Here is a 12,443-nt window from a genome sequence, read left to right on the forward strand (position 1 = left end):
ATAAAAAAACCCTATGAAATCAATCATACACAAACAGATTAATCCTATCTGTACGCCATGTTCTAATATCGTATCCATACAACGTGGGGAACTCTACTGTGAACAATCTGTCTCAGTGATAAATCTATAACTTCACTGTGAACAATCTGTCTCAGTGATAAATCTATAACTTCACTGTGAACAAAGGAGGAGGATGAATAAGAGTTCTGGTACTGTCTTAACCAAAATGTCTTCTAGAATAGTCCCAAATTCTTCAGCCTTCAGCGAAGCCATGACAACAGGGAGCAGAACTAAGCAGACATCCTCTACCACGACTTTAAAAAATTGTGAAAAAATTACAGTCCAGATTTTGTTCACTTTTTCTCATACAGAGTTAAGGCTTCTTCTGGGACAAGATATGCCACTTAAAAAAACAAACAACCCAAAAAACCTCTTAATATATCTTGTACTGACTGATGTTACCCTAAAATTTAAGATTATGTTAAATATATGACAATCAGAGAGTCTCTTTTCCATGTGTAGCTTTCAACACTTTAATAGATGACCCCCTGAGTTCTTGCCGATACGTGATATATTTTAAAACTTAGAGCACACACACAATGGACCTCTATAAAGGTAGACCATACAAGACTTTAGGAACTGATGAGGAGCATATCTTGACCCAAGAGAATACAGAAAAACAACCCAATCTAGTCCTACGTATAACAAAAGCACATGTAAAGTTTTGCAAGAAGCTGGAGACAGAAACATGTGTCTGCTTGATTCTTCAACGCTAAACCAGTGGAGCTGCAAGAAAAAGCCACAACAATTCTTACTGAAGCTATCACAGTCAACAACATTATATCACGGTGAGACAGACACCGAAAAACAGCAGAACATAGTCAAAAGCATTTTTAAAAAGTTATCTTGTAAGAGTTTTACGGCACTTGCAACACAATAAGGTCATATAAGTGCCGAAGATTAGAGGTGTTACAAGAAAGTAACATACATTAAAAAGAAGGAGGGCAGATAGGGACGATAGATTTTTTTATAGGAAAGAAGGAGCAAACCACACCAGAGCACCCGCCAACCACCCACATTTTTAAAAAGTTAAAAATTAACACGTGAAAAGTTTTGCAAAAAAGCTGGAGACAGAAATATGAGTATGCTTGATTCTTCAAAGGCACACCAGTGAAGCTGCTTGATTTAGTAAGGTTTTTCTGCGCCCGCAACTGCACAAGTGCCAACCGGTGGATGTCAAAGGAGAAGTCCAGACGGGGAATCAGACTTACTCTGCTCACCCGTCTAGCCTCAACAGCACAAAGTCTGCTTCGACTATCAAGGCACCCCAGAAATAGCAGTTCACAAGAGAGTGACAACATACAAAAGAAGTAGAGGACAAAATGACGATAGTCAGGATGAGGAAAGAAAAAGCAGCAGTTCCCCCTATGTTGTTCCGGCACAGTATGAGCATGACATTGATAAATCAGCCCATTAAAAATTCTACTGTGCATAAGAACAGGTTAATATCCCCCCCCCTTTGGGAATGGCCTAAAGACAAATTCAGTCAGTAGCACTGCCCTGGTAGCTGCAAAAAATCACAGGACACTGTATCAAAGATTGAAATCCCTATGAATATTTTATTTATACCCCCCCTCTCCCTCTAAAAAAAAATCAATAAAAAAAAAATCAAAAAAAAAAAAATCAATTAAATAAATATATTTAAAAAAGAGGAACAGCCAAGATTGGAAACGTAAAAAAAAAAGAAGAAAAAAATAAACTTTGAGGCTTGTGGCAGAAATTGAACATCAATCCCGACATCGCAGGCAACTTAAAATGATGTTCATGTACAGACAGACAGACAGACAGACATCACAGATATGGAAGAGTTCTGCAGCGAAGCTCAAGTCACAAAGTAGCCTTTCCAAACAAAAGTCCCACAAAGAAAGGAGCGTTGGGTAGAAGCCGGTGTACATGTATGCATCATACTCAGTAAATGTCACAGTTCATCATTTTGAAAGGCCAATGACAAAAGATTTGTCCAGAAAGGTGTGGGGGAGTTTCTACTTGGGTTCCTTATTTCTTCAAATCCTGCCGTTGAAATCTAAAAAAAAACCCAGTTGGAGTACAATTCATAGGTTCCAGGGGAAAAAACTCCATATATTCAATTCATGCAAAGAGACAAGAGAAAAAAAATAGATAAATGTGACGACAAGGAACACCAAGAAGCGGTGCAGATGAAAGCGTCCACACAACCAGGTGCCCGCGGTACCTTACCTGGCCGACACTATGGCGCGGACAAATGGAAAGAAAATACACACAAATGTAAGCATGCTCGTATATCGGGAACTTGATGGCAACAACAGCCAAAAACATAACTTTTCCATACCCCAAAAAAAAAGTAACATCACGTTAATTGATATCGGCTGAGACCACAATACAACGCAGACAATTATAGATATAACACATACCACACTAAATATAAGAATAAGAAAAAAAAAAAATCACAGATATAAATATAAAGAAACAAATCATACTCGTGTTAGTCTTAAAATACCACTTGATGCATCACTGCTGAGTAGTAGATATGTATGTGTTGCAACATGCAAGAAAAATAAACACAGAAAAGAAAGTAAAAAACAGCAAGACCATTAAAAGCTAACCTTGTGTGAGCTGATGTTAAAATCACAGGACAGGATATGCAACACCTCACACAAGGCAAAACATATATGCCAAATATAAACCATAAAATTATAAGGAGAAAAAAAAAAATCAAAAGCAGACCACAAAAATCGGTCTGAATGAATTAGTCTATAACTACACTGTGAACAATCTGTCTCAGTGATAGATCTATAACTTCACTGTGAACAATCTGTCTCAGTGATAGATCTATAACTTCACTGTGAACAATCTGTCTCAGTGATAAATTTATAACTTCACTGTGAACAATCTGTCCCGGTGATAAATCTATAACTTCACTGTGAACAATCTGTCCCAGTGATAAATTTATAACTTCACTGTGAACAATCTGTCCCGGTGATAGATCTATAACTTCACTGTGAACAATCTGTCTCAGTGATAAATTTATAACTTCACTGTGAACAATCTGTCTCAGTGATAAATTTATAACTTCACTGTGAACAATCTGTCCCGGTGATAAATCTATAACTTCACTGTGAACAAATGCCTTCTTTAACGGTGTTTTCTTGAAACAGAAAGAAGAGAATTGATGTGTTTACTCTGCATAGGGATAGGAGGAAGAGAAACTAAACCATCCTAACCCCGAGATAAGAAGAACAAAGGGAAGAATCAGTATTCATATCATGCAGGAGTGAATACATTTGACACTGACTTGGGAATAAATAAACAAATAGAAAATTGACACTACAAAAACAAAAATGAGCCAGTGAAATGAAAACATGAACTAGCAAATTGGTTGACAAACCAATTCCATTTGTTACTGAACAGTGCACTGCTATACACAGATAACATCTAGTTACTACGATACATTGAAAAACAAGTAGCTGACACAGAGCTACAGAAATTAGTAAGAGGAAGGCTATTATGGGAGAGGAAAGAAGGCTATCATGGGTAAGGGAGAGAAATATTTTTCTTTCATCAACTATCCCCACGAAAAGTAAACAGACCAAAGAGAGAGAAGGAAAAATCCAAAACTCACTCCTCCCAAGAGGTTACACTAGAGAGAAAGGGTGGGAGGGGAGGGAGTGAGGGGGGGTGGCTGTTAGTAAAGGTGAGTAGCACGAGAAAGCTAAGGCAGGAATCTGGGGCTACCTTGTCCAAAGTCGTTGGTCAGAACAGTTGGGGAGAGGTCTGGGTCCACCTGAGACAGTAAGGGGAGGTCAGTCTGGGTCGTGTCAAGGGTCAGGGGAGAGGGCGTGGCCTCGGCGCCTGAATGGAACGGGCGGCGCTTTCGCCGGCGCTGGCCCTTCCTGGCGCCGTCAGCCTCACTTTCACCCCCAGACTCCCGCGACTGCTGACCTTTGGTGTTGCCGCCAGACTTTGGGCTCTGCGTGCTGCCTCGGCCGCGCCGCGACGGGTTGAAGTTGCGACGCTTCTTCTTCACAAAGTCACTGAAAACAGAAACAGGTTAAATAATGTACTTGTAAGAAATGGTAACCGGTCATTTCGTCACATGGTCACCGCGTCACACCCCTATTATGTGTGACGAAAGACTTCCCTTGTCTCTCGAAAATTGTTATACGAGCCCAAGAAGGGAAGCGTTTCCCCAGAAGCAACCCGCCCCAATGCATTTTCCATATCAGGAATGCTGAAATTTACAATTGAAAAGGGTCAGGGCTTATGCTCTATATAATAATGTTTGCAAGTGTGTGACGAAGTCCTTGCGGATTTGGGGTGTGACGACATGACCCTGTGACGAGATGACTGCGACGCCTTGACTGCACCGGTGCGACGAAATGACTGGTATTCTAAGAGTTTTATGGCCAAATTAACACAATTTCGATCATTCAGTAGTTGGTCACAAAATCACCGAGGTTACAAAAATGTTAAATAATTCACTTGTAAGCATTTTACGGCTAAATCAACACAATTTAGGTAATTCAGTAGCTAGCCACAAAGTCACAGCAATAACAACACAAACAAAAAAAGAGCTATGCCATACCCTTGATTGAGACGAAACGACAAGGGGGAACTGCAAAATTTACACTGGGCTGAATAAAGAGCAGGATATCTTTAGTTTTAGTAAGAGTTTTGCGGCACTTGCAACACAATAAGGTCATATAAGTGTCGAAGATTAGAGGTGTTACAAGAGAGTAACAAACATAAAAAAGAAGGAGGAAAGATCAGGACGAAAGATGTTTGATAGGGACAGAAGGAGCAAACCACACCAGAGCACCTGCCAACCACCCACTAATACACCCCCCCCCCCCGGCAGAATTTTAAGAAAAAAGAAACCTGCCGTTTTTCTCAGAAAGCACATCAAAACAAACTACAAAAATATATGAGACTAGCTGGGTACTTGTTCGATGAACAGACTCAAAAGAATCGATCGTCAAGTCATTGAGGAACCAGTGCGCACGGCTAGTGAACGGAAACCTCACATGTTTACAATGGTGTCTTAGAAAACCGACTTTCAAAAGATTAGATCTAAACAAAACTAATGAAAAACTGAAAATTAAACTAGTGACTTCAGGCTCCTCAATAAAACTATGCAACTTTTAAATGATTCTGAACCACCATTAATTTTTTTCAAATTGGAAAGTTAAGAGGTTCGGAAGATTTAGGCGGCCAAAGAGACGAACTTTCACAAATATAATATATGAAAGGAGCAAAACATGAATATGAAAAACATGAATATGAATATGAAAGGAGCAAAACATGAATATGAAAAACATGAATATGAATATGAAAGGACAAAAACATGAATATGAAAAACATGAATATGAATATGAAAGGACAAAAACATGAATATGAAAAACATGAATATGAATATGAAAGGGGCATAACATGAATATGAATATGAAAGAACAAAAACATGAATATGAATATGAAAGAACAAAAACATGAATATGAATATGAAAGGACAAAAAACATGAATATGAATATGAAAGGACAAACACATGAATATGAATATGAAAGGAGCAAAACATGAATATGAGAAACATGAATATGAATATGAAAGGTCAAAAACATGAATATGAATATGAAAGGACAAAAACATGAATATGAAAGGACAAATTCATGAATATGAAAAAAACAAACAAACGTGGATACGAAAGAAGCTACTCACCCAACATCAGCTGTTTTTTGGGGAGGCGGTTCAGCGCTCTCATCATTAGCAAAAGGAAGAGGATTGGACACGATGGCCGACCTCACAGAGCGAGTGGTGTGGGTCGGCTCACCGGCGTCCTCCAAAACCTGCTGCTGTTGCTGTTGTCGGGCTGTGGTCGTCATGGCAGCAGCAGGCCCGGACCTTGTCTGCCTCTGGTTGCCCTTGGCAGCCAGTCTGGCGGCAGTGGGGTTCAAGTCCACCCCTGACGACATCGGGAGGTGAAGCTGAGACTTGCCAGTGGCCAGGGGGATTCGGCTGGGGGGAGTTCGTTTGTTCACCTGAAAATATTAAAGCATGTTCTTGACTCCCCGCCTTGGTGATTAGACAAAAAATCTTCATTTTTCCAGATGCTGGTATATTGTTTTAGTAGAGAATTTACAGCGCTCGCAACTGCATAAGGTCATATAAGTGCCTAAGATTAGAGGTGTTACAAGTGAGTAACAAACACAAAATAGAAGGAGGGGAGATAAGGATGATAGATGTTTGATAGGAAAGAACGAGCAAACCACACCAGAGCACCCGCCAACCACCCACAAAAAATCTTCATTTTTCCAGAAGCTGGTATATACGTGGTTTGGTGTTTCACCACACACACACACACACACACACCAACACACACATGCACACACACACACACACCAACACACACATATATACATGCACATACTCGCACTTGTATGCATGCACACACACCCATACACAACATACTCTCTCACATATCCTCTCTTCCACACACAAAAACTTTAGTTTTAGCAAGAGTTTTACGACACTTGCCACACAATAAGGTCATATAAGTGCCTAAGATTAGAGGTGTTACAAGTGAGTAACAAACACAAAATAGAAGGAGGGGAGATAAGGATGATAGATGTTTGATAGGAAAGAAGAAGCAAACCACACCAGAGCACCCGCCAACCACCAACGCTGGTATATTGGGTTTGGTGTTTCACCAACACACACAAACACACACACACACACACACACATTGTGTAAGCTTGTATGAAATAAGATGACATAATAGAAGTTGATTTGGAACAAGTGTTCAGAAGGATCAAAATATAAAATTAAAAGAAACCCCCAGCCCTCTCTAAAGTCAAGCTTTTTCAATGTTCAGGCCTGTCATCAACTAAGCATCATGTCAACAGGAAAAGAAGGCAATATGTGGCACAGCTCAAAATACTGTGATTTTAAAAGATTGTTTTTTGATAATAAGTTCATCCCCCCCCCCTCCCAAACCCCTCCAAAAAACACCCCCAAGGATCCTATACACTTTTATCATCCTACCTGGCTAATTTCAAAGGAATGAGTCTAGCGTGACTAGTGCTGTTGCCTCCCATCCCCAACAACCCCCACCAAACTGACCCCCCTTTCACTCAAAATGACCCATCCTCCTCCATCAAACTCCCTTTTAATAGAAAAAAACCTGCCCTCCTTCACTCATAAAACTGTTTCGCTACACTCACTAAACTGCCTCATGGCACTCACACACTGACACACATACACCCCCCCTCCCCATAAGACCTAGAATATTATTATAAAAATTTCAAGTTTGTATGAATTATATTAGATGACACTGTAATTTCAGCTGCTGCCCCCCATCCCCCCCCTTCAATTTATCAAACTGCCTCCTGAACTCCTACACTCAAAATGATGCATCCACCTCTACCAATCCCTTTTTCACTCAAAAAACTGCTGTCCTTCTCTCATAAAACTACTCCCCTCTCGCCCCAAACACACACACTCAACAAACTGCCTCAACGCACTCACAAATTGACATACACACACACACACAACTCCCCGGCACTCACAAACTGACCTCCCCACCCCCACTCACCAAACTGACATTCTTCAGCTGCTGGACTTTACTCTCCTCTCTCGACCTCATGCTGACGGCGGAATCCCGTGACCTCAGACTTCGATCCGACTCGCGGGACTTGAGCACTAGCTCCGCCTCTCGGGGCCTCAGAGTCGACTCGGATGACAGGTTGCGGGCCATGCGGCTCTCCTCATTGGCCGTGGTCATACTGAGCATGACGGTGGTCGAGTTGTTGCTCATGGGAGTTGGGGTCTTCGGCATGGCTGGCCCGTTCAGCCGTCGGAGAGAGGTCTGGGCCGGGCCTGCTATGTTTGTACGGACAGCTGGACAGGACGATAAAAGAACGGATGAAATTGAGAGGTGTGAGTTTTCAGAGTAATTGTTTTCTTTTAGTACAGAGTTTTAGTAGAGGCTTTACGGCTCTCGCAACTGCAAAGATCATATGAGCGCCAGAAGATTAGAGGTGTTACAAGAGAGTAACAAACATAAAAAAGAAGAAGGGGAGATAAGGATGATAAGCGTTTCATAGGAAAGAAGAAACAAACCACACCAGAGCACCCGCCAACCACCCACTCAGAGTTTGAGTAATTGTTTTGTTTTAGTAAAGAGTCTTACAGCAGCAGCAACACAATTAGGTCACAATAAGTGTTGAAGACTAGAGGTGTTACAAGAGAGTAGCAAGCACAAAAAGAAGGGGGAGAGATTAGGAAGATAGATGTTTGATAGGAAAGAAGGAGTAAATCACATCAGCAGAACACCCGTAAACCACCCACAATTGAGAAGTGAGAACCTGACATAGTTAATGGAGAGAAAGCGCTACATCAACCACTTTTTTCTTCTCCTTTTTGAGTACAAAGAAGTACAGCGACTCGATAAAAGTCATTTAGCACAGAGAAAAAAAATGAGACAGAAATAAAAGAGAGAAAGAAAAGAAGAAAGGCCTTCTGGTGGCATTGTCCACTCACACATTTATCAAGTGACAGATTAAAGTGACAGCTAACGCTAAAAAGAAAGAGAAGAAACTGACCACACCAGGGCACTCATTAACCGCTGAAAAAAATAGAGGAATTGGAAAGAAGATTGCGCAACTGTGAAGACAAAGATTTGGAAAATAGGATAAATGGAAGACTGAACAAGTAAAAAAAAATGTTTCAGAACAGAGGACCAGGAGACAATACTGGAGACTGTTGGAAGGGGTGGGGGGGGGGGGAGCAGATCTTTAAAAGCTTTAAAGAGACAGTTACAATAGATAAACCAAGTTTTGTGTGAGTAGGGAAAAGAAAGATAACACATAAAGCACTAGGTCCAACAGAAACACTGTTGTAAAAATGATTTTAAACAGAAGAATTACAGACCTTGACACCAGCGTCAAGTTTTTCTCTAAAGACTGACATCAGCTCTCATAACTGAGAAGAAACAACATTGCCTCATCTAGAATTTACAGGAACAAAATCCAATCTTTCTCGAGTTTTAAAAAAATTGCTTATTTTAAGGTCAGTAATCCGGAGTCAGAAGACTTTGAAGACAAAGAAAAAAAGAGATATGGGGCCATTTCCATGGAAAACAATACTGAATAACGGGGTAGGTCAAACTGGAAACCAACCTTCTCTCACCGGGGCCAGTTCACGCTTTGACTGCGCTGCCTGAGCTGCGTTCTGATTTGTCGGCCTGGGATAGAGGCGACTGGACACTTCCTGGCCAGGCCGGAAACCCTTTGTCGTGCTCCCCGTGTGGGAGTTGGAGTCTGTCATGCTCGTGCGTCGGGTCTGTGTCAGCGGAGATGGCCTGAAAACCAAACAATAAAAACCCCCACCCAAAATTCATTACAAGACCCACCTTATGTAAGACTGTAATACTTCAGGACCAATGGTAAAAAAAAGATGATTAGTAAAGTTTAATTACGGTATTATGGTCGAGTCAGAAATCTGACAAACCACTGGTGCCCGCGACTGCATAAGGTCATATGAGCGCCAGAAGATTAGAAGTGTTATAAGAGAGTAACAAACATAAAAAAGGAGCGGGAGATAAGGACGATAGATGTTTGATAGGAAAGAAGGAGCAAACCACACCAGAGCACCTGCCAACCACCCACACGGTGACCCTTTAAAGAAATTACCGTCGTATGAGAATACAGTCGGACCTGTCTAAGACAACCACCCATTGTCGAGAACAAAAGTGGCTGTCTTAGACAGGTGGCCCACTAAGAGAATATCTTCGTAATCTGGAAAAAAAAGTAATAGGGGAAGTTTTAGTTTTAGTAAGAGTTTTACGGCACTTGCAACACAATAAGGTCATATAAGTGCCGGATATCAGAGGTGTTACAAGAGAGTAACAAACACAAAATAGAAGGAGGGGACAAAAGGACAACAGATGTTTGATAGGAGAGAAGGAGCAAACCACATCAGAGCACCCGTCAACCACCCACATAGGGGAAGTGGGAAGTGGTTGTTTGTACAGATGATTGTCTTGGACAGGTGGTCTATAGAGCAGGTAGGACTGTAGTTTCAAATGACAATATAAGTACATTTGTTGGGAGGAAGTACATAAGCACACACTCACACTCTTTACATTTCAAAGTTTTTTTTCTCGTTTTCTTGTTATTATATCCTAGATAGAATCCACACTAAATACAACCTTGAACGAAAGCAATTTTTGTAATATAACAGCTCTTCATTCCCTGCTGAAACTTCTTGAAACCAGATGTACTGGCCAGTGAATAAAAAAACCCTATGAAATCAATCATACACAAACAGATTAATCCTATCTGTACGCCATGTTCTAATATCGTATCCATACAACGTGGGGAACTCTGCGCCACCACTTTCCAAAGAGGAAATATACTCGTTAATCAGATCAGTTCGTTTTGCATGGCAGTCTGTCAAAATGATTTTTTGAGAAATACTGAAAGTTTCAAAGAGATCTTCGTACTAGAAGAAAACAACCCAGGGGGTACAAAATGACCCCAGGGCGTACGGATAGGGTTAAATGAGAAGCAGAAAACAAACCCAGCATTCTTATTGTTGAGGCTGCGAAGAGAATTGTTCCGTGCCACCCGTGGCTGCCCCCTGAGGCCTCGCAAGTATCGCCGGACGGCCTCACGCACGGCGTAGATGCTGCTGTGCTCAGAGAGGGTAATACGAGACCAGGGGTTTGAGTCCGACATGTCCAACGCAGCAATAGCAACTGCCTTCCCAACCTGTGAAAGAGAAAAAAAAAAACAAACAAAAAAACGCTTGAAAAAAGCTAAAAGTTCCCCTAATGAATTGACATGGTAAATTAGGATTAACTCCCACACAAAGGGTAGTATCTATTAAAATGGTGAGGAATTTTCACTATAGAAAAAAAAATATAACTAAAAACAGGCCACTTGATGGAGAGTGAAAAACAGACGCTGTTGTTATCGAAATTAGCAAAAGGGTTTATTTTCTTTAAAATGATTGCAACCGTTAATCAAATTCAAATCAGTTTAGATAAGTACTGGAGATGAAAATTATGGGACACTAAAACATAACAAATCGTTAAAAAAAAAGAATCTTGAGCATATTTAAGAAATAAACATAGCAATATCTAAACCACAGCTGATCAAATTATGTCTGTTTTATCTACTTTTAAGCATTTTGAATTCTTTGCTGAAGGCAGAATCCTTTTCAGTGGTATACAGACCTCTTCATAATGAGCCTGACTATATTTGGGTGGGCTACTGACCTCTTCATGATGAGTACTGACATCTCCATAATGAGCCTGACTATATTTGGGTGGGCTACTGACCTCTTCATGATGAGTACTGACATCTCCATAATGAGCCTGACTATATTTGGGTGGGCTACTGACCTCTTCATGATGAGTACTGACATCTCCATAATGAGCCTGATTATATTTGGGTGGGCTACTGACCTCTTCATGATGAGTACTGACATCTCCATAATGAGCCTGACTATATTTGGGTGGGCTACTGACCTCTTCATGATGAGTACTGACATCTCCATAATGAGCCTGACTATATTCGGGTGAGATACTGACCTCCTCATAATGAGCCTGACTATATTCGGGTGAGACACTGACCTCCTCATAATGAGCCTGACTATATTTGGGTGAGACACTGACCTCCTCATAATGAGCCTGACTATATTCGGGTGAGACACTGACCTCCTCATAATGAGCCTGACTATATTCGGGTGAGATACTGACCTCCTCATAATGAGCCAGACTATATTCGGGTGAGACAGTGACCTCCTCATAATGAGCCAGACTATATTCGGGTGAGACACTGACCTCCTCATAATGAGCCAGACTATATTCGGGTGAGATACTGACCTCCTCATAATGAGCCGGACTATATTCAGGTGAGATACTGACCTCGACGACTTCTTCATAATGAGTACTGACCTCTTCATAATGAGTACTAACCTCTTCATAATGAGTACTGACCTCTTCATAATGAGCCTGACTATATTTGGGTGGGAAGCTGGCCATGGGCGGTGGGGTTGCTCTCCCGTCATCGCCGTACGCTGGGGGCACGGCGTTCACCATACGTCCCGTGTTGTAGTTGCACTCCAAGGTGTAACTGAAAGTGTGCAGAGTACAAAATCTCGACAAGTTCACGTATGAACAGGGGATTTGTGTTATTGTTTTAACATTTTACAAACACATCTCGGCGATCAGCGATGTTTACCACCCAGTCTCTTTGATAAGGATTTTACTATATGAGCCAAGAGATTGCAAAGTGTTAATAAGTGTTTTATAGCACTTGCAACACAATAAAGTCATATAAGTGCCGAAGAATAGGAGTTACAAGATAATAACAAACACAAAAAGAAGGACGTTGGGGTGGGGGGGTGG

The 12,443-nt window shown here is 41.1% G+C and overlaps 1 protein-coding gene across 1 annotated transcript in view; it reads right to left on the reverse strand.

Annotated features, from left to right (window-relative positions):
- LOC101851284 (cytosolic carboxypeptidase-like protein 5) overlaps positions 1–12,443 on the reverse strand; it is a gene marked incomplete in the record, with an annotated part of 36,643 nt that overhangs the window by 9,719 nt on the left and 14,481 nt on the right. Inside the window, 6 exon segments of the mRNA XM_035971106.1 lie at positions 3,772–4,070; positions 5,750–6,069; positions 7,623–7,927; positions 9,208–9,389; positions 10,610–10,800; positions 12,033–12,168. Of these exon segments, the coding sequence (XP_035826999.1) occupies positions 3,772–4,070; positions 5,750–6,069; positions 7,623–7,927; positions 9,208–9,389; positions 10,610–10,800; positions 12,033–12,168 (1,433 nt within the window).

Source organism: Aplysia californica, unplaced genomic scaffold (assembly GCF_000002075.1).
Source record: "Aplysia californica isolate F4 #8 unplaced genomic scaffold, AplCal3.0 scaffold00377, whole genome shotgun sequence".
Lineage (NCBI taxonomy): Eukaryota > Metazoa > Mollusca > Gastropoda > Aplysiida > Aplysiidae > Aplysia > Aplysia californica.